Source organism: Callithrix jacchus, chromosome 14 (genome assembly GCF_049354715.1).
Source record: "Callithrix jacchus isolate 240 chromosome 14, calJac240_pri, whole genome shotgun sequence".
Lineage (NCBI taxonomy): Eukaryota > Metazoa > Chordata > Mammalia > Primates > Cebidae > Callithrix > Callithrix jacchus.
The window spans coordinates 89171255-89194858 of record NC_133515.1 but is presented as its reverse complement, the minus strand read 5'-3'; the positions used below and the strand labels follow the sequence as shown (position 1 = coordinate 89194858).

The window sequence follows — 23604 nt, the reverse complement described above, 5'->3', positions numbered from 1 at the left end:
GCAAGACGGACCGCGATGACTTAGGACCCAGGGCTGGCCGAAGGCTTGTGGGCGGGGCTTAATCTTGGGTTTGCATGCGGCGACAGGATTGGTCAAGAAGAGCATTCATCAAGCCCTCTCAAGGGCCCGCCCCAGATGTCACTGCGCCTGTACACCTTCTGTTTGATTCGCCGCAAAGCGACGTGTGACCTTGCGACGCTTGTAGCGCTCGGGTCGCAGAAGCGTCTGTGGCTGTCGCTGCGGCTGCGTGGCGGGTTGTCCAGGCAACCACGGGAGTTGTCGCCGTCCGGTAGCAACTGTTGTTGCGCGTCAGGCAGTTGAAGCACCTGAGGACCCTGCTGAGCCTTCAGGTGACGAGTTGCGTGCCCGTCCCTCCCCGTTTCGCTTTACGTTCCGAGAAAAGTGGGGAAACTGAAGTTTGTTAGTTTGTTTTTTCTTTTTTCGTTTTGGTCTTAGTCCCTGGGTGCCAAAAAACTCAAGTTTAATGATGTGGAGCTCCTACTTTGTGCAGAAGGCTGGAAAGGGTATAGCGATGACCCAGGCCCTGTCCTGTCGATACTGTGTTCAGGAGGTGAGATGGAGCGCTGAGCTTTCCTTACATTTCATTCACATCAGTTGTGTACAGGCCCCGGCCCCGTGCTGGCGCTCGAAGGAATTCCAAACCACCCGACTTATTGCCCCTGCCTTCAGGAGGCTCGTATTAAAGGGAGAGGTGCCCGTGTAAGCAGCGAGTATACATCCACCCATAAATAAGCGCCTTAGGTGCAAGCCGTGAAGGGGGAGTGCAAAGACCGAGCGGTGTATACTGATGGTAGAGATCTAATCTCCTCTGATTGAGGAGAGGCAGGGCCCTAGGGGAGGAGCCCTGGAACACAGTGAAGAAAGGGTGAGCTTTGGAGTTAGCACACCAGAATTTAAGTTCTAGCTCCACCACTACTTTCTTACTTCCTTTTTCAAATGTCTTACCTTTCCCTTATTTTATATCCACCACTAATTTATTTATTTAACAATTTATTTGAGTCTGAGTCTTGCTCTGTTGCCCAGACTGCAGTGCAGTGGCACGATCTCACAACCTCTGCCTCCTGGGTTCAAGCCATTATTCTGCCTCAGCCTCCTGAGTATCTGGGATTACAGACGTGGGATAGCAGGCCCGGGGTAATTTTATTTATTTATTTGTGTAGAGATGGGGTTTCCCCATGTTGCCCAGCCTGGCCACCACATCTTTAAGCAAATGACCTTTAGCCTTCATCATACAGTGTCTCTGAGCACTCACCAGCTTCTGCATTTGGAAAACATGAGTACTAATAGCAACTTTAGGGGATGTGGGTAAGAGTTAGATAATATACACAAAAGAGCATTGTAAACTGAAAAGCAGTGTGAAAAATTCATAGACAAGAGGAAAGTACATTCAAAATTCAAAGGGCGGAATAATACAAAGCTAGTAAGAATAAGACGTCTGGGCGGACACAGTGGCTCACACCTGTAATCCGAGCAATTTGGGAGGCCAAGGTGGGAGGATCACTTGAGCTCAGCAGTCCAGGACCTCTACAAAAAATTTTTAAATTAGCCACATGTGGCGGTGAGCACCTATAGGCCCAACTACCGGGGTCACTGAAGTAGGAGGATCTCCTGAACCCAGGAGGTCGAGGCTGCAGTGAGACACGATCGCACTCCAGCCTGGGTGACAGAGTGAGACTCTGTCTCAAAAATTAATTAATTAATTAAATCGTGGTTCTACCACTTACAAACTGTATGTGGGAACTTGGGCAAATAACTTAATCTTCTTGGGCTTTTATTCCTCCATCTGTAAAACAGGGATAATAACAGCATCTACCTCAGTGTTATGAGGTAAAATGAGATTATGCTTGTCGGCCACTTATCAAAATGCCTGTTCTCTGGTAGGTTCTTGTTAAAGGCAAGCTCTTGTTATTTTATTCCCTACCTCACTCCATAAAACAATCTAGTGAGGTAAAGATTGTAGAGAAAGGAGAATTAATTGATTATGGGAATAAGGAAGGCTTCACTTCATACATACTGTGGCATCTGGACAATAGAAGGAAATTAGAACATAGGCGGGGCATGGTGGCTCATGCCTGTAATTCCAGCACTTTGAGAGGCCAAGGCGACTGGATCACTTGGGTCAGGAGTTCGGGAACAGCCTGGGCAATATGGTGAAACCCCGTCTCTAAGAAAAATACAAAAAAATTAGCCGGGCATGGTGGCACACTCTTATAGTTCCAGGGAAGCTGAGGCAGGAGGATTGCTTGAGTCCAGGAAACAGAGGTTGCAGTGAGCTGACATTGTGACACTGCACTCCAGCCTGGGAGGACAGAGCAAAACTCCATCTCCAAAAAAAAAGAAAGAAAGAAAAGAAGGAAATTAGAACAAAAGAGAGTTGTGCTCTCTCCTCAGTGGAAGAAGGCAAAAAAAAAAAAAAAAGAGAGAGAGAGATTTGTGCTCATTGCTCAGCAAGTTGTCCCTTGAATCTGTAATCTGTAATTTACAAATTTCTTTGCCCTAATGGAAAACCTGGAAATGAAATCCTCCTTCAGTCTCTCCAAATAAGGTGATGTCATGATGCAGGTGGGGCTGAACGTCCAGGATTGGGCAAAGCGATGAAGCAGGAGGATCAGCAAAAGTTGATGAGGAGCCTCAGCCCTTCTAACTTAATGTAATGAAGAGTCAGAGGGTGATAGTGATGCTGGGGTGGCTATTTTCTGGTTTGAGGATTTGCGGGAAAAGAGCATTTTTACTTCTGACTTTGGAGATAGGTGAGTTTGGAGTGAAAAGTGTCAATGTTTTAATCAAGAACTCTAGTGTCCAAGTAATTAAAAAAAAACAGTTGGAGCAGAAGAAAAGCAGAATAAATGTTTTGATTTCAAGGAAGGAAACCCTTTGTAGCAGAACCATACAGGAGCAGAGCTAGTGTTGGAAGGGTCAGGTCTGGTCAGGGTAATTCACCTGGAGATAACTTCTAACTTAGGTTTCTGTGAAGTAGGTGGGTAAGAGGAAAAGCAAGTGGCATTGTTTATCCTGCGTCTCAGCTCTAATTATTTTATTCCCCCTATCCTGAGCTCTCACTGTCCCTCCCTTTCCTGCCAAATAAGCCCAAACTCCTTTGCCTGGCTTCAAAGACTCTTCCTGAGCTCATATATTTTTCCTGCCTTTCCCCTTCTGTTCTACTATTTATAAGGTATAATAGTCTTAAATAAACTAAATTCATGTTTCTTGTCCAGAACTTGCCTTTGCTCATTGCCATTGCTCACATCTCAGATAATTTCTACTCAACTGCATTCATTCTTCAAAGCTTAATTTTGGTAATTTAAGCATGAAATTCTCTCAGCCTTCTCCAAACTATTACAGCACTTTATACAGACATTAATGGGACTTTTCCTATTTTGCACCATCTTATTAGACCTGGAGGCAGGATCTATGTTTTGCTTTTGTCTCTCTCTCAGCCCCTGGCCAAGTGCCTTGATCAGTAAGGTGCTCAAAAAATACTAATTGAATGAATGGCTAAAGATCAAAACTTATCAGACGAATTGAATTTATTTCAGTAGCAGACCTGGCATCTAAGGGAACGAGGAGGCTGTTGCAGCGATTCACTGATACAGTGGACTTAGCACACTGCCGCTTAGTACATTTGCATATGAGTCTCTAGAAGCACACGGCTCTCACAGTCTAGGGTCTGAAGGCCTTGGAGACCAGGATGGGCAACAGGCATCTCTTTATTTTGAGGATAGGACCGTGACAGGAAGAAAATTGACCAGAATTACACTAGAATTAATGGAGCTGGAATGCTTTTGTCATTCTAGACCAGCACATGGGTTTGTTTTTACCCCTTTGCCTCTGCAGGATGGAGCTGCAAAGGTGACCTGCATGGCTTGTCCCAGAACAATGCCAAATTTGCTGTCTGCACAGTGGACCGAGTGGTATTGCTGTATGATGAACATGGAGAACGGAGAGAGAAATTCTCCACCAAACCAGCTGACATGAAGGTAAAGAGTGTATTCATGTGTACCTTAACCTACTGATAGGGTCATACAAACCTGGAAGACCTAGTCTGCCTCCTAGCCATAGGCATAGGAAATGGTGTAGCCCACCTTTTTCTCCCCCTTAGGTGCACACATGTACCTTTTTTTCTTTTTCCTCTTTTCTCTTTAATGTATACTCATTACTGCTTTTTCTCTTTTTGTTTTTAACTTTTAGCTATATGGTGAAGGGCATGGCCTTTTCTCCTGATTCCACTAAAATTGCCATAGTAGACACTGATGTCATCTGTGTCTACAAGATTTGAGAAGATTGGTGAGGATAGAGACTGGGAGATGGGATGGCCCAGGAAAGAAGGGAAAGGCAAGAGAAATGCCTCTCTGGGGAGGGGAAATGAAGAGGATGAGAAGCCAAGCTTGGGTATTGAAGGCACTTTCTGTAGTCTGTTGTTGGTTTTCTACCTTCGCCTGTCCCATGTGTTCTGCAATCCCATCCCTGGAGGAATCAGTCCAAGGTCAGCAGGAGGCCATGTGAGATCCTGGAAGCCCAGAGGGATGTTGCGTCTTTGTTACTGCTCTGAAGCTACCTAGGCTCCCTCATATGCATCCTTTCAGGGCTCCTACAGAGTAGTCAGAAACACTAGTGGACCAGGAAGAAATCTGCTCTTTCTTCTCTTCCCTCAGCATCATGTTTGGCAATTTGTTTATGAAAGTGGTTTTAAATATGCTCCCCTGCGTTTGTTTGGCAGGGGTGACAAGAAAGTCATCTGCAACAAGTTCATCCAGATGATAAATTTCAGTCCAGTCCCTGGAAGCTTAGGATGAGCAAGCATCTATCAATATATCTACTTATATCTATATATGTCTGTCTATATCAATATATCTACCTACTTATATATAAGTAGATATATTTGTATAGTAGATATAGTAGAAATGCAGGAGTTGCATTTCTAACATCTGAATCTGGACTTTTCCTACTGTAAGGACGGTGTTTCGTGGCTGCTCATGGTCACCTGCTTTCTTCCTCAGAGCCCTGTTGTGTCCCTTCCCTCCTATAGGAGGTGGGGTTGTGTGGCGGGGTGTTCAAGTTGTTATAAATGTGCTGGCCCCACAGATGGGGTTATCTTTTCCATCATTTCCTTTCATGCAGAGTGCTGTCACTTGTCTGCAGTGGCCCGCAGAGTACATCATTGTCTTTGGACTGGCTGAAGGGAAGGTAAAAGAGGGAAACACAAGAGAGGGGGTGGTTGGGAAAAGGGTTCTGGACAGAGGAATATGGTTCATCCTCTTTCTTAGGATCAAATTGTATACTGGGGAGAATGCATAGGGACCAGCTTTGTGGGATGATTTTTCCTTTTCTTCTTAGGGCCTGATTAAATGTAAAATAGCCTGACCATATTCGTTGTGTCCGTTTTTCCATTTTCAGGTTCGTTTAGCAAACACCAAAACTAATAAATCCTCTACCATCTATGGGACAGAGTCTTATGTGGTGGCCCTGACAGCAAAGTGAGTAAAGAGGAGTAGGTCGCAGAGTCTGGAAGTGTTAGGAAAGCGCTGTGGGGAAGTCTGGACTGCAGGACCACAGTATGAAAGGCAGGAGAACTGGTGGCAGGAACCACAGGCGGGGCTGTGTTTGACAGAGAGAGGGGCGTTCTTGGTGAGATAGAATGATCTCTTCCTGTATTTCTCTCCTTTCTCCTTTTTCAGTTGCTCTGGGAAAGGAATTCTCTCTGGTCACGTAGTTGGTACCATTGTTAGGTATTTCTTTGATGATGAAGGCTCTGGAGAGTCACAGGTGTGAATAAAGAATGTTGTGGGAGGCTGACGTTGGTGGATCACTGAGTCCAGGAGTTTAAGACCGGCCTGGGCAACACAGTGAAACCCTGTCTCTAATAGAAAAAAAAAATACATATATGAATGTCTTTTTATTTTATATACATATATTTATTTATTTATTTATTTATTCATTTTATTTCTACATATATAAATAAATTAGGTGTGGTGGCATGGTCATGTAGTCCCAGCTACTTAGGAAGCTGAAGTGGGAGGATCACTTGAGCCCAGGAGTTTGAGGCTGCAGTGAGCTGCAATAGCACCACTGCATTACAGCCTGGGTGACAGAACATGACCCTGTCTCAAAAAAAAACAGAGATGCTGTGGGATAGGGGATAAGGAAATTCCAGGAACCCTCCTAGAGGAGGCTGGACTTCTAAGGCATTTGGGTTGAGGTACAGGGAGGAGGCTAGAGGAGTGAGACCTCAGGGACAGAGAAAAAGTTGAATGTGGCCACGAAGAGGATTTGTGTTTAGGAGCCTGGAGCTTACTGCTTATAAGAAGGGATGGCTCAGGTGCAAAGGACCTTGAGACAAAGGGAAATAAAAACTCTTAGGGGAATGAAAAGTGAAAATTATTCCTATTTACATGAAATATGTTATAGATATGTATGTGTGTGTAAATTTACAGAACAAAAGTGTTAACAGTTTACTCTGGAGAGGGGAAAAGAAAAAGGTGGGAGATAAAAAGGAAACTTTCATGTTTTACTCCATATAATTCTGTATTGTTTGAATTATTTATATTAAGAATTACTTGTAGGCCGGGTGCAAGTAATTACACATGCCTGTAATCCCAGCACTATGAGAGGCTAAGGCAGGTGGATAACCTGAGGTCAAGAGTTTGAGACCAGCCTGACTAACACGGTGAAACCCCATCTCTACTAAATATAAAAAATTAGCCGGCGTAGTGGCACATGCCTGTAATCTCAGCTATTTGGGAGGCTGAGGCAGGAGAATCGCTTGAACCCAGGAGGCAGAGATTGCAATGAGCCAATATCGTGCCATTGCACTCCAATCTGGGTAACAAGAGCGAAACTCCATCTCAAAAAAAAAAAAATAATTACTTGTATAAGCCGGGTAAGGTGGCTCACTCCTGTAACCCCAGCACTTTGGGAGGCCAAGACAGGTGGATCACCTGAGGTCAGGAGTTTAAGACCAGCCTGGCCAACATGGTAAAACTCCGTCTCTACTAAAAATACAAAAATTAGCCAGGCGTGGTGGCGCATGCACCTGGAATCCTAGCTACTCTGGAGGCTGAGGCAGGAGAATCACTTGAACCCAGTCAGCAGAAGTTACAATGAGCTGAGATTGTGCCGTTGCACTCCAACCTGGGCAACAGAGTGAGACTCCATGTCAAAGAAAAAAAAAAACAAAACAAGACTTGTATAATAATTAAAAGTAACCCTTCTTAAAAAAAGAAGCCCTATGCTCTTTGTGGGCCTAGACAGTGTCGGTTAATGTGTAGGACATCTCCTTTTCAGAGGAGCTTTACCAGGTGCATATTAAAAATTTCCAATACGCAAGCATTTTGAGGTTTTCTAGAGAACAAGGTCAACAAGCATCTGTATAGGTGTGTGTGTGTGTGTGTGTGTGTGTGTGTGTGACAGTTTGTGAAGAGTTCCGGATTAGGATGTGTTGGGATGGGAAAATGTTGGGAGAAAGACTTCTGCAGGGTACGATGGTCAGAGTGAATGTATCAGGTGCTGAGAGTGAGGAATTTCTGGGGTGGAGTCTTCAGAGACTGATTGAAACCCTCTCCTTCTGTCTGTCTTAGGGGAAGTTGGTTAACCACCCGTGTCCACCCTGTGCCTTGGCATGGGCAACCAATAGCATCATGGCTGCAGGCTGTGATAGGAGGATTATAGCCTATGGAAAAGAAGGCCACGTGCTACAAACTTGATTATAGCCGTGACCCTCAGGAGCGGGAGTTCACCACAGCTGTAGCAAGTCCTGGGGGCCAGTCCGTTGTGCTAGGAAGCTGTGACAGGTGAGTCCCCTTTCTAGTTTTATCTTCCACCTACTTTCCCTGTGGACACTCCCTGCTTTATGCTTTAGCCAAATTATTCCGAGCCAGACTGGACCAAAATCGAGTGTCTGTTGAAAGAGATTCTCAGATTGTAATTCATGTGCTTTCCTCGTCCTGTTCTCACCATCCATGGGTGTGCAGGCAGTTCCAGATGTCCTGTGCTCTTGTTTTGTCTGTGCCTCTCCCTGCACTTCCACAGCAGAATTCATCTCTATGATCTGTTTCCATTGCCTGCTTTGAGACTGCGTAGAGTTTCTCACATCATATTACAGTTTGTTGTTTGCATCTGTCTGGCTAAATCAGAGTCCTTAAGAAGGGGGCTTATTATTCATCCTTTTATCTCCAGTGCCTAGATTAGCATCTGTATGCTGTATATATTTAAGATATGCTCAGATGTTTGGTGAATGAGTGAATGAATGGTGGAGCAGCAGATGAACAGCCATGTCCCAGGTCTCATCATTTCTCTGGCATGTGTTTAACCCCAGCTTTGTCAGTCCTGTCTTTCTATCCCCTTCAATCTTATGTCTCCTCGTGTTCTGTCCTTTCTTCACTGCCTCCTACCATTTATCTCCTTGTTCCATATTTTTTGCTCCTAACAGCTCATTTTTCTCACCTGCCCTGATCTTTTGGTTTTCTCCGCTCCTCTCACTCTTCTTCTGTTTTAGTTTTGCCTTGATTTTCCCAGCTTACTTCCTGTGCACCTTTATGTCCTCTCCTGCTAGACTGCCTAGCTTGTGTGTTCATTTCCTTTCTTTTCTGTTACAGTAAGACTAATTTCATTTGGTTATCAGCTCATTTGCACCCTTTAGCTCAGCCTCGATCTCTTCTAAAAGCCACATATTTTATTTCAGGCTTCGGGTGTTCAACTGGAGCCCTCAAAGAAGCATCTGGGAAGAGGCAAAGCCCAAGGAGGTTGCCAATTTATACACCATCACTGCCTTGGCCTGGAAGCGGGATGGCTCACGGCTCTGTGTGGTGTGTTACTAGTAATCCCTTTCTGGATCGGTGACTTTCACCAAACTAGAAAAAAGTCCTCCCTTATCCTACAGCACTCTCCCCTGACACTAGAGAATTTCCTCTTTCCTGTTGATCCTAACCTAAAATTCTGGTGTTAAAGGCAGGAAGGAGAAATTCATACTTTATTGGAGGTCACAAAAGGGACAAAGAATTGTGTGTTTAGGCAGCGCTAGTTTCTCCCTTTTATCCCATTAATATGTAGTGCCCTTGAGTCCAATAATTGTAGCTGGTTTCCTTCTGGTACTTCCAAAAACTGCCAGCTCTTATACTGCCAACCGTTCTCTAGACTCTAGAGCCCAGGTGTTGAGGATGTCTGTGGATACTCTCCCCATGCCAGTGTACTATGTGTGTGACCTTTTATGCTATCACTTTCCCTTCTAGGGCACACTATGTGGTGGGTGGAATAGTTTGACTGCTGCCTCCGAAGGAGCATTTACAAGAACAAGTTTGAGCTGACGTATGTGGGACCTAGCCAGGTAAGCAGGATGGTAGCCTACTGCACTGAGACCTTGCATGGCTCATTCATCATGATACATATCTAACATTTCCCTGCCTTCTGGCCACAGCCATAGTGTCAATTTTAATCTTTGTCCCTCTGGAAGCATTTTTCTGGGCAACAGAATATGTCAGGGCAACACCCTTGTATCTTTTCTTCTGTGGTTCCTGCAGCTTATTGTAAGAAAACTTTTAAGCACTGGGCTTAAGCTGTGCAGTGATTGCTACTTACACCTTCCTGGTTTAAAACTTTACTGCCTACACACTGTCAATGGGGCAGTTTGATAAACAGGATTATAAATGTGAACTCTGTTGTTTTAAGGCCTCTGAGCTCATGTCTTTGATGTTGCAAGCTAATTTCTCGGTTCCTGAGCCCACTTTTTTCTTTTTTCTACCTCTGTCCTTCCATTTATTATACATTGGTTTCTTCATTATTTTGTTCTTTCCAGAAACATGTATTAATTCTCTACTGTGTGTCAGCAGTGTTAGGCATTGGGATTACACAGATAATTATGTGTAAGACATTGTCCCTTGGATCAAGGAGATTGTTATAACAGAGGATACAGACATAACAAAAAATATATATTAGCTAGATGCAGTGGCACATGCCTGTAGTCTCAGCTACTCAGGAGGCGGAGGCAGGAGGATTGCTTGAACCCAGTAGTTCAAGGCCAGCCTAAGCAACATAGTGAGACCCTGTCAGTCAATCAATTGATCAGTATGTACACTGTGATCACTGATATGTAAGGTTTGTAACAAGACTGAAAACATAGAGTGATTGGTTTTACCCAGTGGAACTTTCAGAATTGCATAAATTATGAGCATCAAAATGGATAATACAGGAATGCATTTCATAAATAGTAAATCCCCATATAAATGTAAGGTACCATTACTGTCAACAATATCCAAGGCCCAAGGAGGAACAAGATATTAGCTTTGTTTAGACTGTGGAGGTGGCAAAGGGCATGGATGTTCACCCTTCTTTTGGGCTGGGGAAGCCTCATCGGGAACCCGGGTGGTGCTCAAGTCCCACTCTGGCTATGAGGGGGAAGAGGTGAAAATCCTGGGAAAGGAACGTTACTTGGTGGCCCACACATCACACACACTGCTGCTGGGGGACCTGAACACTAATAGCCTTAGTGAGGTAGGAACCAAAATTGAGGGTAGGGTGGGGAATGGGGCATCTTGGCTTAATACTTGTGGGGACCCAAAATCCCTAGGGGTAAGATCTCCATGTGAAGGTTCAACATTCTGGTGTAGGGGACCTTTTTTCAGGGAAGGAGACCCAGGAGGTTTATAATTCCAGAGTATGAATCACCATCTTTGGACCGTTTTGATGCCATCTCTCAGAAACATGTCTCTGGTTCCTCTCAGGGACCAGATCAAATTCTGATACAGCACCTCTTTTGTGTAGTGCCACAGCCTCCCTAAATATGGTCCTTCTGCTTCCCAACCTGTCATTCTTTTGGCATTGTCTTGGGTAATTATCCACATTGTGTCTAAAGTCTTCTTCTCTACAGATAGCCTGGCAGGGATCTGTGGCAATGAGAAGTATTTCTTTGAAAATGAGAATGTGAGTAGAGCTTGATTCACCATCACCATCTCCATAAGCCTCCTTCTAGCTTCTGTGTCATAAAGATGGCAAGTTGCAAGGGATAGGGAAACAGCAGATAAAGAAACAGGGAGAATGAAATTGGCAGGGTAGGAGAACAAGGAGAAAAGTGGGAGTCACCTTGAACTACAGTATACCTCGCACATCTCTTTCTTCATGTAGCCTTTCCACCATAGAACAACTCCATTTTTCCTAGGTATGCATGATCTTCAATGCCAGAGAGCTAACCCTGGTGGAATATGGGAATAACGACACCTTGGGTTCTGTATGCACTGAATTCATGAACCCCCACCTCATCAGGTAACCTCACAAGATTTTCTGAATCCTTGAAACCCCAAAAATTCCTTTTGGACTCCTAAGTTCTGTTTCCTCCAGTTAATCTAAAAGCTTCAGCCAGGCATGGTGGCTCATGCCTATGATCCCAGAACTTTGGGAGGCTGAGGCAAACAGGTTACTTGAGTCCAGGAGTTCAAGACCAGCCTGGGCAACATGGTGAAACCCCTTCTCTACTAAAAGGACAAAAAATTATCCAGGCATATTGGCAGATGCTTGTAGTCCTGGCTACTGAGGAGGCTGAGGTGGGAGAATCATCTGGAGCCTGAGAAATCAAGATCACAGCTGTAGTGAGCCGTGATCACACCACTGCACTCCAGCTGGGGCAACCAAATAAATAACAGCTTCATCCTATGTGGTACTTCAGAGCCTTTAATAAACATCCCAACTGCCTATGCCCATTTTGTCTTACCTCACCCTTCATGTTTCAGTGTTCGTATTAATGAGCGGTGTCAGCGAGGAACAGAAGATCATAAGAAATAGACTTATCTGTTGATATTAAGAGTATTGCTATAGGTGAGTGAGACTCTCATAATTTTAATAACAAAAGAGATATTTATATCACACTTTTATACCACAGGATTTTTTTCAGTGGGGAATGCAGGAATCTGCAAAGCACCAGGTAAATATTAACCCCCCACATACAGTGGATATATGAAATGTTTAAATCAATATGTGTACATCTGTACCTAGATATCTAGATATAAATACAGAGGTACAGGCCAGGCGCAGTTGCTCATGCTTGTAATCCCAGCACTTTGGAAGGACAAGGCAGGAGGATCATTTGAGCCCAGTAGTTCAAGGCTGCAATGAATGATTGTGCCACTGCTCTCCAGGCTAGATGATGGAGTAAGACCCTGTCTCTTCAAACAAAAAGAAAGCAACAAAAAAACCCAAACATCTATATAATTATTCATGTTCTCTGGACATATATCTTAGGGTTAGCAAATTGTGAGTGGCAGAGAAGACACATTAAATTTATGAATTTTTCTGTTTAGGTTTCATAGAATCATAGACTGTTAGAACTGGAAGAGGTCTTATTTTTTGTATAGTTTATAAGTAATTAATAATGATAAAACTTTATTTGCATTTCACAAATATTCACATTTATAAATATTATATGTTAATATTTTTATTATGAAGTGTTTCAAGCATAAAACTAGTATAGAGAATAGCATTACCTATACAATGTAGCTGTTGAAAATGGGGTTCTGGGCCAGGCACAGTGGTTCATGCCTGTAATCCCAGTGCTTTGGGAGGCTGAGGCCAGTGTATTGTTTGAGCTCAGGAGTTTGAGACCAGTCTAGGAAACATGGTAAGACCTTGTCTCTATTAAAAATAAAAGAATGGGGCTCTGGAGTGAAACCATAGCACTTCTCTACCTGTGTGCTTAGGAAGTTACTTCATCTTTCTATATCCCAATTTCCTCATCTACAAAGTAGGGATAAAAATAGTACCTACTTCATATGGAATACACTTCTTACGGCTGGAACATAGTAAGCACTTAATAAATGTGAGCTATTCATAATAATGACATTTTGCTTGCTTTGGCAGCACATATATTAAAATCGGAATGATAAAGAGAAGATTAGCAAGGCCCTGTGCAAGAATGACACACAAATTTATGAAGCTTTCCACTTAAAATCATTTTTTTTAAAAAAACAATAGTATCACTTGTTTATCCATACCCAGTTCTGTCAAATCCTGACATTTTTTTATATTTATCTTGAATAATTTTATATCTTCTCTCTTATTGATGGGCATTTAAGTTGCTGATTTTTCATTATTTCGGTGATTCAGTTCTCCAAGTTCCATATCTAGAATGGAATCATAGAGGAGCTGTGTCTTTTTTAGGCCTGGGTGCAATGGCTCACGTCTTTAATTCCAGCACTTTGGGAGGCTGAGATGGGTGGATCACTTGAGGGTAGGAGTTTGAGACCAGCCTGGCCAACATTAAGAAACCCTGTCTCTACTAAAAATAACAAAAATTAGTCAGGTGTGGTGGCGTGCATCTGTAATGCAACCTACTCAGGAGGCTGAGGCATGAGAATCACTTGAACCTGGGAGGTAGAGGTTGCAGTGAGCCAAAGTTGTACCACTGCACTCCAGCCTGAGTGAAAGAGTGAGATCCTGTCTCAGAAAAAAAAAATTATCTTTTTCTTAGGTGTTTTGAAGTTTCACTACAATATGTCTAGTTACAATTTTTTTTTCTTTTTTTTTTTTTTTGAGACGGAGTTTCGCTCTTTTTACCCAGGCTGGAGTGCAATGGCGCGATCTCTGCTCACCGTAACCTCCGCCTCCTGGGTTCAGGCAATTCTGCCTCAGCCTCCTGAGTAGCTGGGATTACAGGCATGCGCCACCATGCCCAGCTAATTTTTTGTATTTTTAGTAGAGATGGGGTTTCACCATGTTGACCGGGATGGTCTCGATCTCTTGACCTCGTGATCCACCCGCCTCGGCCTCCCAAAGTGCTGGGATTACAGGCGTGAACCACTGCGCCCGGCCCCTAGTTACAAAATTTTAACATTTATCTTGCTTAGTATAGATTGTGTTCCTGTGTTTATGAATACACACATTTTCATCACTCTTGGAAGTTTCTTAGTCATTATCTCTTTGAACATTGCTTCTCCTCAGCCATTCTCTAGGCTCTTCATCAGAACTCTAGTTAGGTAAATGTTGGATTTCTTGTTTTGCATTTTAAACTTCTCGTTTATAGTTTCTTTCTTCCTGCTCCATGCTCCTTTCTGGATAATTTTTTTTGGGGGACGGTCTCACTCTGTTGCCCCATGCTGGAACGCAGTGGCATGATCTTGGCTCACTGCAGCCTTGACCACCTGGGCTTAAGCTGTCCTCCTATCTCAGCCTGCCGAGTAGCTGGGACTACCGGCATATGACGCTATGCCCAACTTTTTTATTTTTTCCCCAATTTTCTGAAAAGACATGTTCTCGCTGTGTTTCCCAGGCTGGTCTAAAACTCCTGGGCTCAAGCAGTCTTACCACCTGAGCCTTCCTAAGTGTTGGGATTACAGCCGTGAGCCAGTGCATCTGGCTTCTGGGTAATTTCTTTAGATCTGTTTCGATTCATTAATTTGCTTTTCATCATTGTCTAATCTGCTATTTAAACTGTCCATTGAGTTTTTTACTTCAAACATTAAATTTTTCTTTGTTTTATTTGATTATTTCTCCAGTCTGTCTGGCTATATGGATAATTTCTTATTCCTTGAATGGATAATTTTTTATTCCTTGCTTAATTTTTCATTCCATTTTTTACGGCATTTAGGTGTTTCATAAATAATCATTTTATATTCCATAACTGAGCTTTTTTAAAAAACAAAACAAAAAACAGGGTCTCACTCTGCCATCCAGGCTATACAGTGGCATGATCAAGGCTCACCGCAGGCTCAAACTCCTGGGCTCAAATGAGCCTCTCAACTGAGCCTCCTGAGTAGCTGGGACTACAAGCACGTGGAACCACACCTGGTTAACTCTTTTTTTTTTTTTTATTTTTTCCAGTAGCGATGAAGTCTCACTGTGTTGCCCAGGCTGGTCTTGAACTCCTGAGCTCAAGTGATCCTCCCACCTTGGTCTCACAAAGTGCTGGGATTATAGGCATGAGCCACTGAGCCCAGCCTTTAACTGTTATTTTTAATATCTGAAATTCTTGAAGGTCTAAAAGTGTTGTTTATAGTTATTACTTATTCTTTCCTAGTGGTTTGCTTTCTTGTATTTTTTTTTTAAATTGTGAGCTCAAGTTACTTTGAATGTTTTCTTTTGGAATCCTGAGGGCCCAAGATGGATATATTCTCCTCCAATGATGATTTGGTCTTTCTTCTGCAGGAATCAGGCACATTAATGATCTGTAACCATTACTTTTGTTGCCTTTACTAAAGAGTGAGTCCCAGGTTTAATTAAGGATTCGCAAATTCAGCCTCCCCATCCCGCTGGAGGGCCTGAGGTTTATTCTCCTGACACTCCATTTGCGTTCAGGACAACTGTACCTTTCCCATTTGCTCACTTTCCCGTTTTTCTTGCTCAGGATTTCGCTTATTGACCTTTTTCTTTCTGTCTGTCTTTTTTGAGAGAGAAGGGTAGGATATGGGTAGGGAACATTCTTAGTGATTTCTTCAAGTAAGCCCAAGCAATGCATTAAAAAGTATGTTCTAGGTTCAAGTTGTATTTTAACAAGAGAACCCTTAAGAATATCTACTCTTACGGCACTGCTGGAAGCAGAAGTGGATGCCACACTTTGTACCTCTAGGAATTGGTGCTGTCACCGTTAGGAGTACACTTTAACCCAAGGATATCACTACAAATAAAGTATGTTTTTTATGCTTGAGAGAGACTAAAATGTTAGGAAAATCAGGACTGCTGTGACTCTTGAGCACTGGGTTGGATGAGGGTGAGTCTGTTCTACAGTTGATTCAGTGGAAACTAACCTGAAATTAGGGTGGGGTCGGGGATGACCTTTTACAGGGTGATGTTATAGGTCTGGAGCGGGGCGGAGGAAAGACTGAGGTGATGGTGATGGAAGCTGTGACTACTGTTGCCTACACACTGGATGAAGGCCTCATGGAGTTTGGAACAGCCATTGATGTTGGCAACTATACCCGGTGAGAGGCCGGACAATAACCAGTGAGGTGGTGGGAGACTCTGATTCTGAGAGGGGAGGACCTGGGGTGGGGTGTAAAACTGGCCAAAACTGATAAGGATTCAGTGATCCTGGGAGGAGATGAGACAAAAATGGCCCTTCCCCCTCCCCCTGCCCCATCACCAGTCTTCTGCTGTGTCTTCCTGACTCGTCCCTCATTCCTTTTACTTTGCTTCCATCCCTTTCCAGGGCAACAGCCTTCTTAGAGACTCTGGAAATGACCCCAGAAACAGAGGCAATGTGGAAAACCTTGTGTCAACTGGCGCTAGAGGCAAGGCAACTACACATTGCGGAGAGGTGAGGTGTGGAACTCTCTTCAAAACACATCCTGATGTCTCCATCCTAGTGCAGACCACCGCCATCTCCCACCTGCAATATTGCACAGCCTCTTAATTAGTCTTGCTGATACTGTTTCTTGTACCCCTACCATCTGTTCATTCAGAGCAGCTGAGGTAATTTTTTTAAACATAGACTGTGTCTTTTTCATGATGGGAACCTTCCAATAGCTTACTCTTTTACTTGCTATGAAACCCAGACTCCTTGTGTGGCCTCAGCCCTGAAGGTTTTTGGCCTCTGCTTCCTTCTCATGCCAGCCCCCTACTTGCCTGTTAGTCTCCAACCACACTGGCATCCTTCAGGCTCTGTGAGCATGCCAAGCTCATACCTGCTACAGGGCCTTTACACTAGCTGTTCCCTCTCAGGAATGACTTTTGCCCATCCTGCCATGACTGGCTTTTTCTTGTATTCAGGTTTCAGCTCAAATTAGTTCATCAGAGAGACCTTCTCCAACTACCAACTAAAGTGGCCCCTTCAGTCACTATAACAGGGGCATCCAATCTTTTGGCTTCCCTGGGCCACATTGGAAGAATTATCTTGGACAACACATAAAATACACTAACACTAATGATAGCTGATGAGCTTAAAAAAAAACAAAAAAGGAAGCGAATAAAAAGAAAATCTCATAATATTTTAAGAAGGTTTATGAATTTGTGTTGGGCCACATTCACAGCCATCTTGGGCCGGGGGTTGAGCAAGCTTGATCTACAGTATTATATTACTTTATTTTTTATTATCTCTACTTTTACTAATTATTTGTCTCTATTAGAATGGAAGTTCTCTTGAGAGCAAGGCCCTCATCATCCCTTTTCTCCTATGTGTCCCCAGTGACAAGCACACTGTCTGGCACATGATAGATGCACATCAGTTTGTATTTGCTGAACCAGTGAATTAATGACGATTCTGTAATAATATTATATTAATGTCTTTGCTTCCATGCCATAGGTGCTTTTCTGCTTTGGGCCAAGTAGCAAAAGCTCGATTCCTGCATGAGACCAATGAGATTGCAGATCAAGTATCCCGGGAATATGCAAGTATTATGCTCCTGATTCATTCCGTCTCCAAAACTGATTTCTTGTAGTATTCAGCCCCATGATTCCTAGCTCTCCAGCCATCCCTAGTTTCCTTTACCCTGCCCATTCCACCTCTACCCTCCAGTCAGACCATTTCAGAGTCTCTAAACCTCAAACCTTTAAGCTCCATGAAGTGTTTTACCTTCCCAAGTCTTTTATTTTCTACATCCTTCTGGTCTTCCAATCTCAGCCCTCACAGACAGAACGGCAGCACCTACAGAAAAACCAGACCTCCTTTTTCCCCACAGGGCGGAGAAGGGACAGACTTTTATCAGGTCTGAGCACGTCTAGCCATGCTAGAAAAGAACCACAAACTGGCCGAAATGATCTTTTTGGAACAGGTAACAGAAAAGAGGGACAGGATGCAGGGGGGGATATGAGGGAAAAAGAGGGAAAAGGGGGTGCAAACTCAAGGGAGGAAAGTGTACTGGTGACCTAGGCTTCCAAAGGTTTGGGGAAAGCTTTCAGAGAGGTTTACATAGTTAATTTCACCCCTTCCCTAATTTCCTCCTCTTGGGTTAGTCCTTACTTTTCTAGACAAACTTCCTTCTTGGGCCTTTGATTACTTCTTTCTTTCATAAGCAGTCTACCACCTCCCCTCTAGCCCAGAGCCTGTCTTTGCAATTCTTCTGCATAGGGGTAAATCCATGTTTTGTTTTTGGCTGGAAACTTATACAATTTGAGGAGCTCTCTTTAAGAACAGTTGCCTTAGGCCAGGCGTCATGGCTCATGCTGTTAATCACAGCACTTTGGGAGTCTGAGGCAGGTGGATCACATGAGGGCAGGAGTTTAAGACCAACCTGGCCAACATGGTGAAAACCCGTCTCTACTAAAAATACAAAAACTTAGCCAGGTATGGTAACACATACCTATATGTAATTCCAGCTACTTGGGAGGCTGAGGCAGGAGAATTACTTGAGCCCAGGATGTTGAGGCTATAGTAAATCATGCCACTGCAGTCCAGCCTGGGCAACAGAGCAAGACCTTGTCTCAATAAATAAATAAACAAAAAAATATATACGTGTCAATATACAGACACACACACACACACACACACACACACACACACATATATATAATTTAATTTGGCTGGGCATGGTGGCTCACACCTATAATCCTAGCACTTTGGGAGTCCAAGGCAGGTCAGAAGTTCAAGACCAGCTTGCCCAACATGGTGAAACCCTGTCTTTACTCAAAATACAAAAATTAAGTGCACACCTGTAGTCCCAGCTACTCGGGCAGCTGAGGCAGGAGAATTGCTTGAACCCAGGAAGCGAAGGTTACAGTGAGCTGAGATCACACCACTGCACTCCAGCCTAGCTGACAGAGCAAGACTGTCTTAAAAAAAATTAATTTGGGGAATAATGACATCTTTGTAATTTCAAGTTATTCCAACCAAGAACTTGGACTGTCTCTCCATTTATTCTGATCATCTTCTATGTCTTTTATTAGCATTTTATAGTTTTCTACATTGAAGTCTTCTGTCTTCTTGGTTTACTTAACACCTTGCTACTTTTATCATTTTTTATTACTATTGTGAAGAATATCATTTATTATTTTAAATAATATTTTTATAGTTTTTACTGTGGTAGAGAAATGTTATTGATATTTGTAAGTTGTTTTGGTATTCAGAAACTTTGGTGAATTATTTTATTATGTCTGATGAAGAATGTCTGATTATCATTTCAACTGCTTTCATACTTACTGCTCTGCTCAAATGATCTAGTCCTTTTTGCCCAATTTTGGTATCTTATATTTTTTCTAGGAATTTAACTATTTCATTAGAGTTTTAACATTATTAATGTGTACTTATTCAAACTGTTTTCTTCTTCCTCCTCTCTCTCTCCTGCCTGCCTGCCTGCCCTCTTTCATTTTCTTTTTCTTTCTCTCTCTTTCTTTCTCTTTCTCTTTTTTTTTCTGACAGCATCTTGCTGTGTCACCCAGGCTGGAGCGTACAGTGGCAGGATCACAGCTTACTGCAGCCTTGATCTCCTGGGCTCAAGAGATCAGCCTACCTCAGCCACCCAAGTACCTGGGACCACAGGCATACACCACCACACCCAGCTAATTTTTCTTTTTTTTTGAAACTGACTGTTGCTCTGTTGCCCAGGTTGGAGTGCAGTGGCATGATCTTGGCTCACTGCAACCTTCACTTTCCAGGTTCAAGTGATTCTCCTGCCTCAACCTCCTGAGTAGTTGGGATTACAGGCATGCACCACCATGCCTGGCTCATTTTTGTATTTTTAGTAGAAATGGGGTTTTACCATGTTGGTCAGGCTGGTCTGGAACTCAAAGTACCTGGTACCCTGTTTTCCTTCCTTCACTATGTTAGCTTTCTCTTTTCTAAGTTAAATCTCTTATTGTTTTCCTTACTGGTATTTTAATGAGACTTCAATTACATTGACATACAGTGTTGCATCCAGTGTTTCAGGACTCCCTGGGGACAGGACCCAGGAATATACACTCTGGTCAATGATGCGGACTCTTCAACAGATCTCCCGACACCTGAAAAGCGCAAGGTCAGGCATTGTAGTTTCTGGATGAGGACTGAAGGTGGTGGAGGTTTTAAAAAGGAGAAAGGAAGGGGAGGAAGGAGGGAGGGAGAGAGTTCATTTTGTCTGTGGAGGAAGTTCTGGGTTCAAACTGGTCAAAGGGTCATTTCTGGGTGGAATGGGAACAGTTTCCTCCCTTTGTCCTGGTAGAGGAATTCTTTCTATAAGTGACTGATGTTGGCAGAAGAAACTTTTTTTTTCCCCAATTCTCCTTCAGGCCAAAAATATTTTGCATTTGAAATAGCCACTTTTTTCCTTTTCCTATTTCAATGCAAACTGAAACATTTCTCTTTATTTCTTAGATCAAGGCTTAGGGAATAGGATTTGCTGGAACCGTAGGATACAATTTCTTCCTCTACCTCCTCTGTTCTTGTGGCTCAGAAGACTGTTCTACGCTGTTGTGACTATAAGAGAGCAAAACATTCTACTGACCACAGCATCTCCTTGAGATCATCATGCAGTAACTCTAGTTGTTCTGAAGGAATGCCAGAGCCATAGTTTACCTATTTCCCACAAAAAGCAGTCACGTGTGTTTGAGAACCAAGGCACAACCCTGCCTCCTTTTCGGCTATCAGAGCCCCAGAAATCAAAACATTTTCAGAATTTGACAGATCTTTCACCCTTACAATCTCAGAGCCCTTTTATCAACTCTATTTCTGAGCCTCTAAATATCTGCAAACAGAAAAGGGGGGAAAAAAAAAAGATGAGAGAAGGAGCAAGAGTCATTTGACCTCAGATCATGAGCCAAATTCTGTTTCTAAGGAGAGACCACGACTTCCAAGGTGGGCTCCATTCAAGCTCTCTCCTTCGGTCAACAAGGGAGCTAAAAGGACATATGTCTGAGAATGTTTTCTCTTTGCAGCAACAAATGGTACCTTTACCTGTGAGGAAATCATGGGCGATGTTCAATTATTTAACTGAAGTACAAAGAGGAGTCGCTGAATCAAATAAACTCCAAACTCAGTTATCTATGCCCATTCATCAAAACACTGAGCAAAATATTAACAAAAATTCCCCAGACCTTCCATCATTTCCACTTCATGTGAATGCTGAAGTGGGATCTGGAACAAATAGCACAGAAACAAAACTTTCACAGTCACTTATCTCAGGCAAGCAGTTACAACCTGGGGATGGCCCCCAAATCCTTGGATCCAAGCCTTTCGTTACATCAGTGGGCACTCTACCTCCAAGAAGTTTAGGAGTTAATGTAACTTAAGAGGAAACTGCTTTACTGAAGAAAGAGCCAAAACACATACTAGAGCTTAGTATAGAGAAGAGGGTCATAGGTTTTCCAGAAAAAAGCACAGAGCAGTACAAGACACAAGTGACTAATGTGGACGTGGCACCAAGTGTACCATATCAAGTCAAGGACAGCATAAAGGTAACTCCATTGGCATTACTTCAGGTCATAGATTCAATGGGGATGATCCCAGAATAACATTTATAATCTGTGGGTTTGTTCCCACAGCTGCCAAGTCAAGTTGTGAAACCAATGGAAACTATGAAAACAATGAGCATAACCCCCAAACCACCAAATCAAGTCATCCAGTCAATGGAGGCAGCCCCAAGGCCAAAGCACCAAGTTGTGGAATCAGAGAGGATGGCCATGAGATTACTGAATCAAGTGACAGATAATGAGAAAGCAACTCCTGTAGCACTGCTTCAAGTTATGGATTCTATGGGGATGATTAACAAATATCCACACACAGAATTAGTGGGAACGACTCCAACACCACAACATCAAGCCATAGAGTCAGTGAAGATGAACACAATATTGAAGCATCAAGTCACAAAACCAGAAAAGATGAATCTAGGCCACAACGTGCAATTATGGAAACTGTGGAGATGATGCCAGCGCCACAGCATAAAGTCATGGAATCAGTTGACATGACCTCAGGATCACAAAGTCAAGTCATGGAACAAGGAAAGACTATTCCAGGGCCAATATGTCAAGGCACAAAGTCATCGGAAGTGATCTCAGCACCATTACATCAAGTCATGCATTGTGGGAGAGTAACTCCAGTAGCACCATTACAAGCCATGGATTCCACGGGGATAATTCCACCAGCACAGCCATATGTTACAGAATCTAGGAGTTTGACCTCAGGTTCACAGTTGCAAGGCAGAAGATCTGTTCATCTGGTCCTACCACCAGAGTTTCAAGATATAAACACTGTGGAGTTGACACTAAGACCACCAACGGAAGACACAAAATCTGCAGAGTTGGCCCTAAAGCCATGGTTACAAGATGTCAGATCTGAGAAGATAGCCCTAGTACTATTGATTGAAGATGTGAAAACTCCTCAAATGGTAGAATGTAGGTGGTTAATTCCTGAGACACATGTGCAAGGTATGAAATATGGGGAATTGACCAAAGGGACACTTCAGGCAGTAAAAGCTGCAGAGATGAGCCCCAAACCAAATCACCAAGCCACAGAGCCTGAAAGATTGACCCCATGGCATCAAGCCTCAGAATCTTTAGAGATGATCTCAGAGCCAGGATCTCAAGGAAAAGAAGCAATGTTGACCTCTGACACTTGTCACCAAGTGGAAAAATCTATTGCGTTGACCCAACCATCTTTAGGAACTACCCCAGGGCCACTGAGCCAAACTTCAGAATCTGTGGAGATGAGCTCAGTGTCATTCCAAGACACTCTTAAGACAACGCATCGACTTGAGAAAGCAATGGGGGAAACTCCAGTATCACAACACACAACAAAAGAATCTGGATTTGATGCCAGGATCAGCAGAAGCCTGTGGACAGGACAATCCCAGACAATGTGTGGGCATGCAGAAACTGTTATCCAAAACAAAATGCCAGGGACTATTGCTTACCCAGCAATATCAAGAGACAGGAGGTAGCTGACAAGCTAAGGTCAGCAGGCTCACCAAAAAAAAAAAAAAAAAGACAGGACTGAAAAAGAAGGCTTTGGAGACAAAGGTAAGAAAATTGACATGCGGCAGCAATTAAATCTCTAAAAAGATAGCTTAAAGAAAAAGTGGGCCAGCTACTATGGCTCATGCCTGTAATTTCAGCACTTCGGGAGTCTGAGATCGAAGGATCACTTGAACCCAGGAGTTGAAGACCAGCATGAGCAACACAGGGAGATCCTATCTCTACAAACAAAATAAAAATAAAAATAAAAAACTTAGCCAGGTATGGTGGCACATGCCTGTGTTCCAGCTACTCAGGAGGATGAGGTGGGAGGACTGCCTTAGCTGGGGAGGTTGAGGCTGCAGTGAGCTGTGATCACACTACTGCATTCCAGCCTAGGCAAGAGTGCTGCCTTGTCTCCAGAAAGAAAAGAAAATAAAAGAGAAAGAAGAAAGGAAGGAAGGAGGGAAGGAGTGGACAAGTGAATAGATCATATGCACAAATGATGTGCATTCCAATGTGTTTATGCCATAGAAAGGAACACCAAGTGGTCATTAAAAATGATGATGTATAGCTACACCTACTGACAGGGAAACATATTTAGACTGTATAGCTAAGTAAAACAACAGCATTCCAGAATAACATTATACTATGCAATTTTGGTCCATATGTAACCAAACGCAGGTGCAGATGCTTGCCCATGGCAGAGTCCAATTAACAAGAGCGAGTTCTGGTAGAAAGAAAGTGATTTTATTTTCCAAAACTAGTAAAGGGGACAGGCGCAGCAGCTCATGCCTGTAATCCCAATACTTTGGC

At 43.2% G+C, this 23604-nt stretch overlaps 1 protein-coding gene and 1 non-coding gene across 36 annotated transcripts; both read left to right on the top strand.

Annotated features, from left to right (window-relative positions):
- Nucleotides 1-201: 201 nt before the first annotated feature.
- On the top strand, nt 202-23229 carry LOC100393109 (intraflagellar transport protein 172 homolog). 35 transcript variants are annotated; one of them, XR_013526735.1, is made up of 16 exons: nt 202-350; nt 3856-3998; nt 5140-5205; nt 5416-5495; nt 7596-7808; nt 8699-8822; nt 9246-9340; nt 10880-10932; nt 11168-11271; nt 11736-11820; nt 15778-15914; nt 16142-16249; nt 17234-17318; nt 17610-17702; nt 19773-19880; nt 20216-23229. XR_013526735.1 is itself a non-coding variant. In XM_078349741.1 (16 exons), the coding sequence occupies exons 11-15, from the start codon at nt 15823-15825 to the stop codon at nt 19835-19837; spliced, it is 447 nt and encodes a 148-aa protein (XP_078205867.1). In that variant the 5' UTR covers nt 202-350; nt 3856-3998; nt 5140-5205; nt 5416-5495; nt 7596-7808; nt 8699-8822; nt 9246-9340; nt 10880-10932; nt 11168-11271; nt 11736-11820; nt 15778-15822; the 3' UTR covers nt 19838-19880; nt 20216-23229. The 35 variants fall into 35 exon arrangements, 25 of the variants coding, with proteins under 25 accessions (XP_078205867.1, XP_078205866.1, XP_078205865.1 ...); XM_078349741.1 differs by having other exon boundaries at nt 17234-17322; XR_013526738.1 differs by lacking the exon at nt 5416-5495.
- On the top strand, nt 12847-12948 carry LOC118147544 (U6 spliceosomal RNA). Its single transcript, XR_004733996.1, has one exon. It is a non-coding gene; the product is annotated as a U6 spliceosomal RNA (small nuclear RNA).
- Nucleotides 23230-23604: the final 375 nt, after the last annotated feature.

What these genes read in the sequence shown, in the direction of transcription:
- LOC100393109 (XM_078349726.1), top strand. Translation starts at nt 7,690, where the DNA reads ATGGAAAAGAAGGCCACGTGCTACAAACTTGATTATAGCCGTGACCCT. An exon ending in CAACTACACATTGCGGAGAG is followed by an intron (nt 16,250 to 17,233) that starts GTGAGGTGTGGA and finishes TCCATGCCATAG; the next exon opens with GTGCTTTTCTGCTTTGGGCC. An exon ending in AGTATCCCGGGAATATGCAA is followed by an intron (nt 17,323 to 17,609) that starts GTATTATGCTCC and finishes TTTTCCCCACAG; the next exon opens with GGCGGAGAAGGGACAGACTT.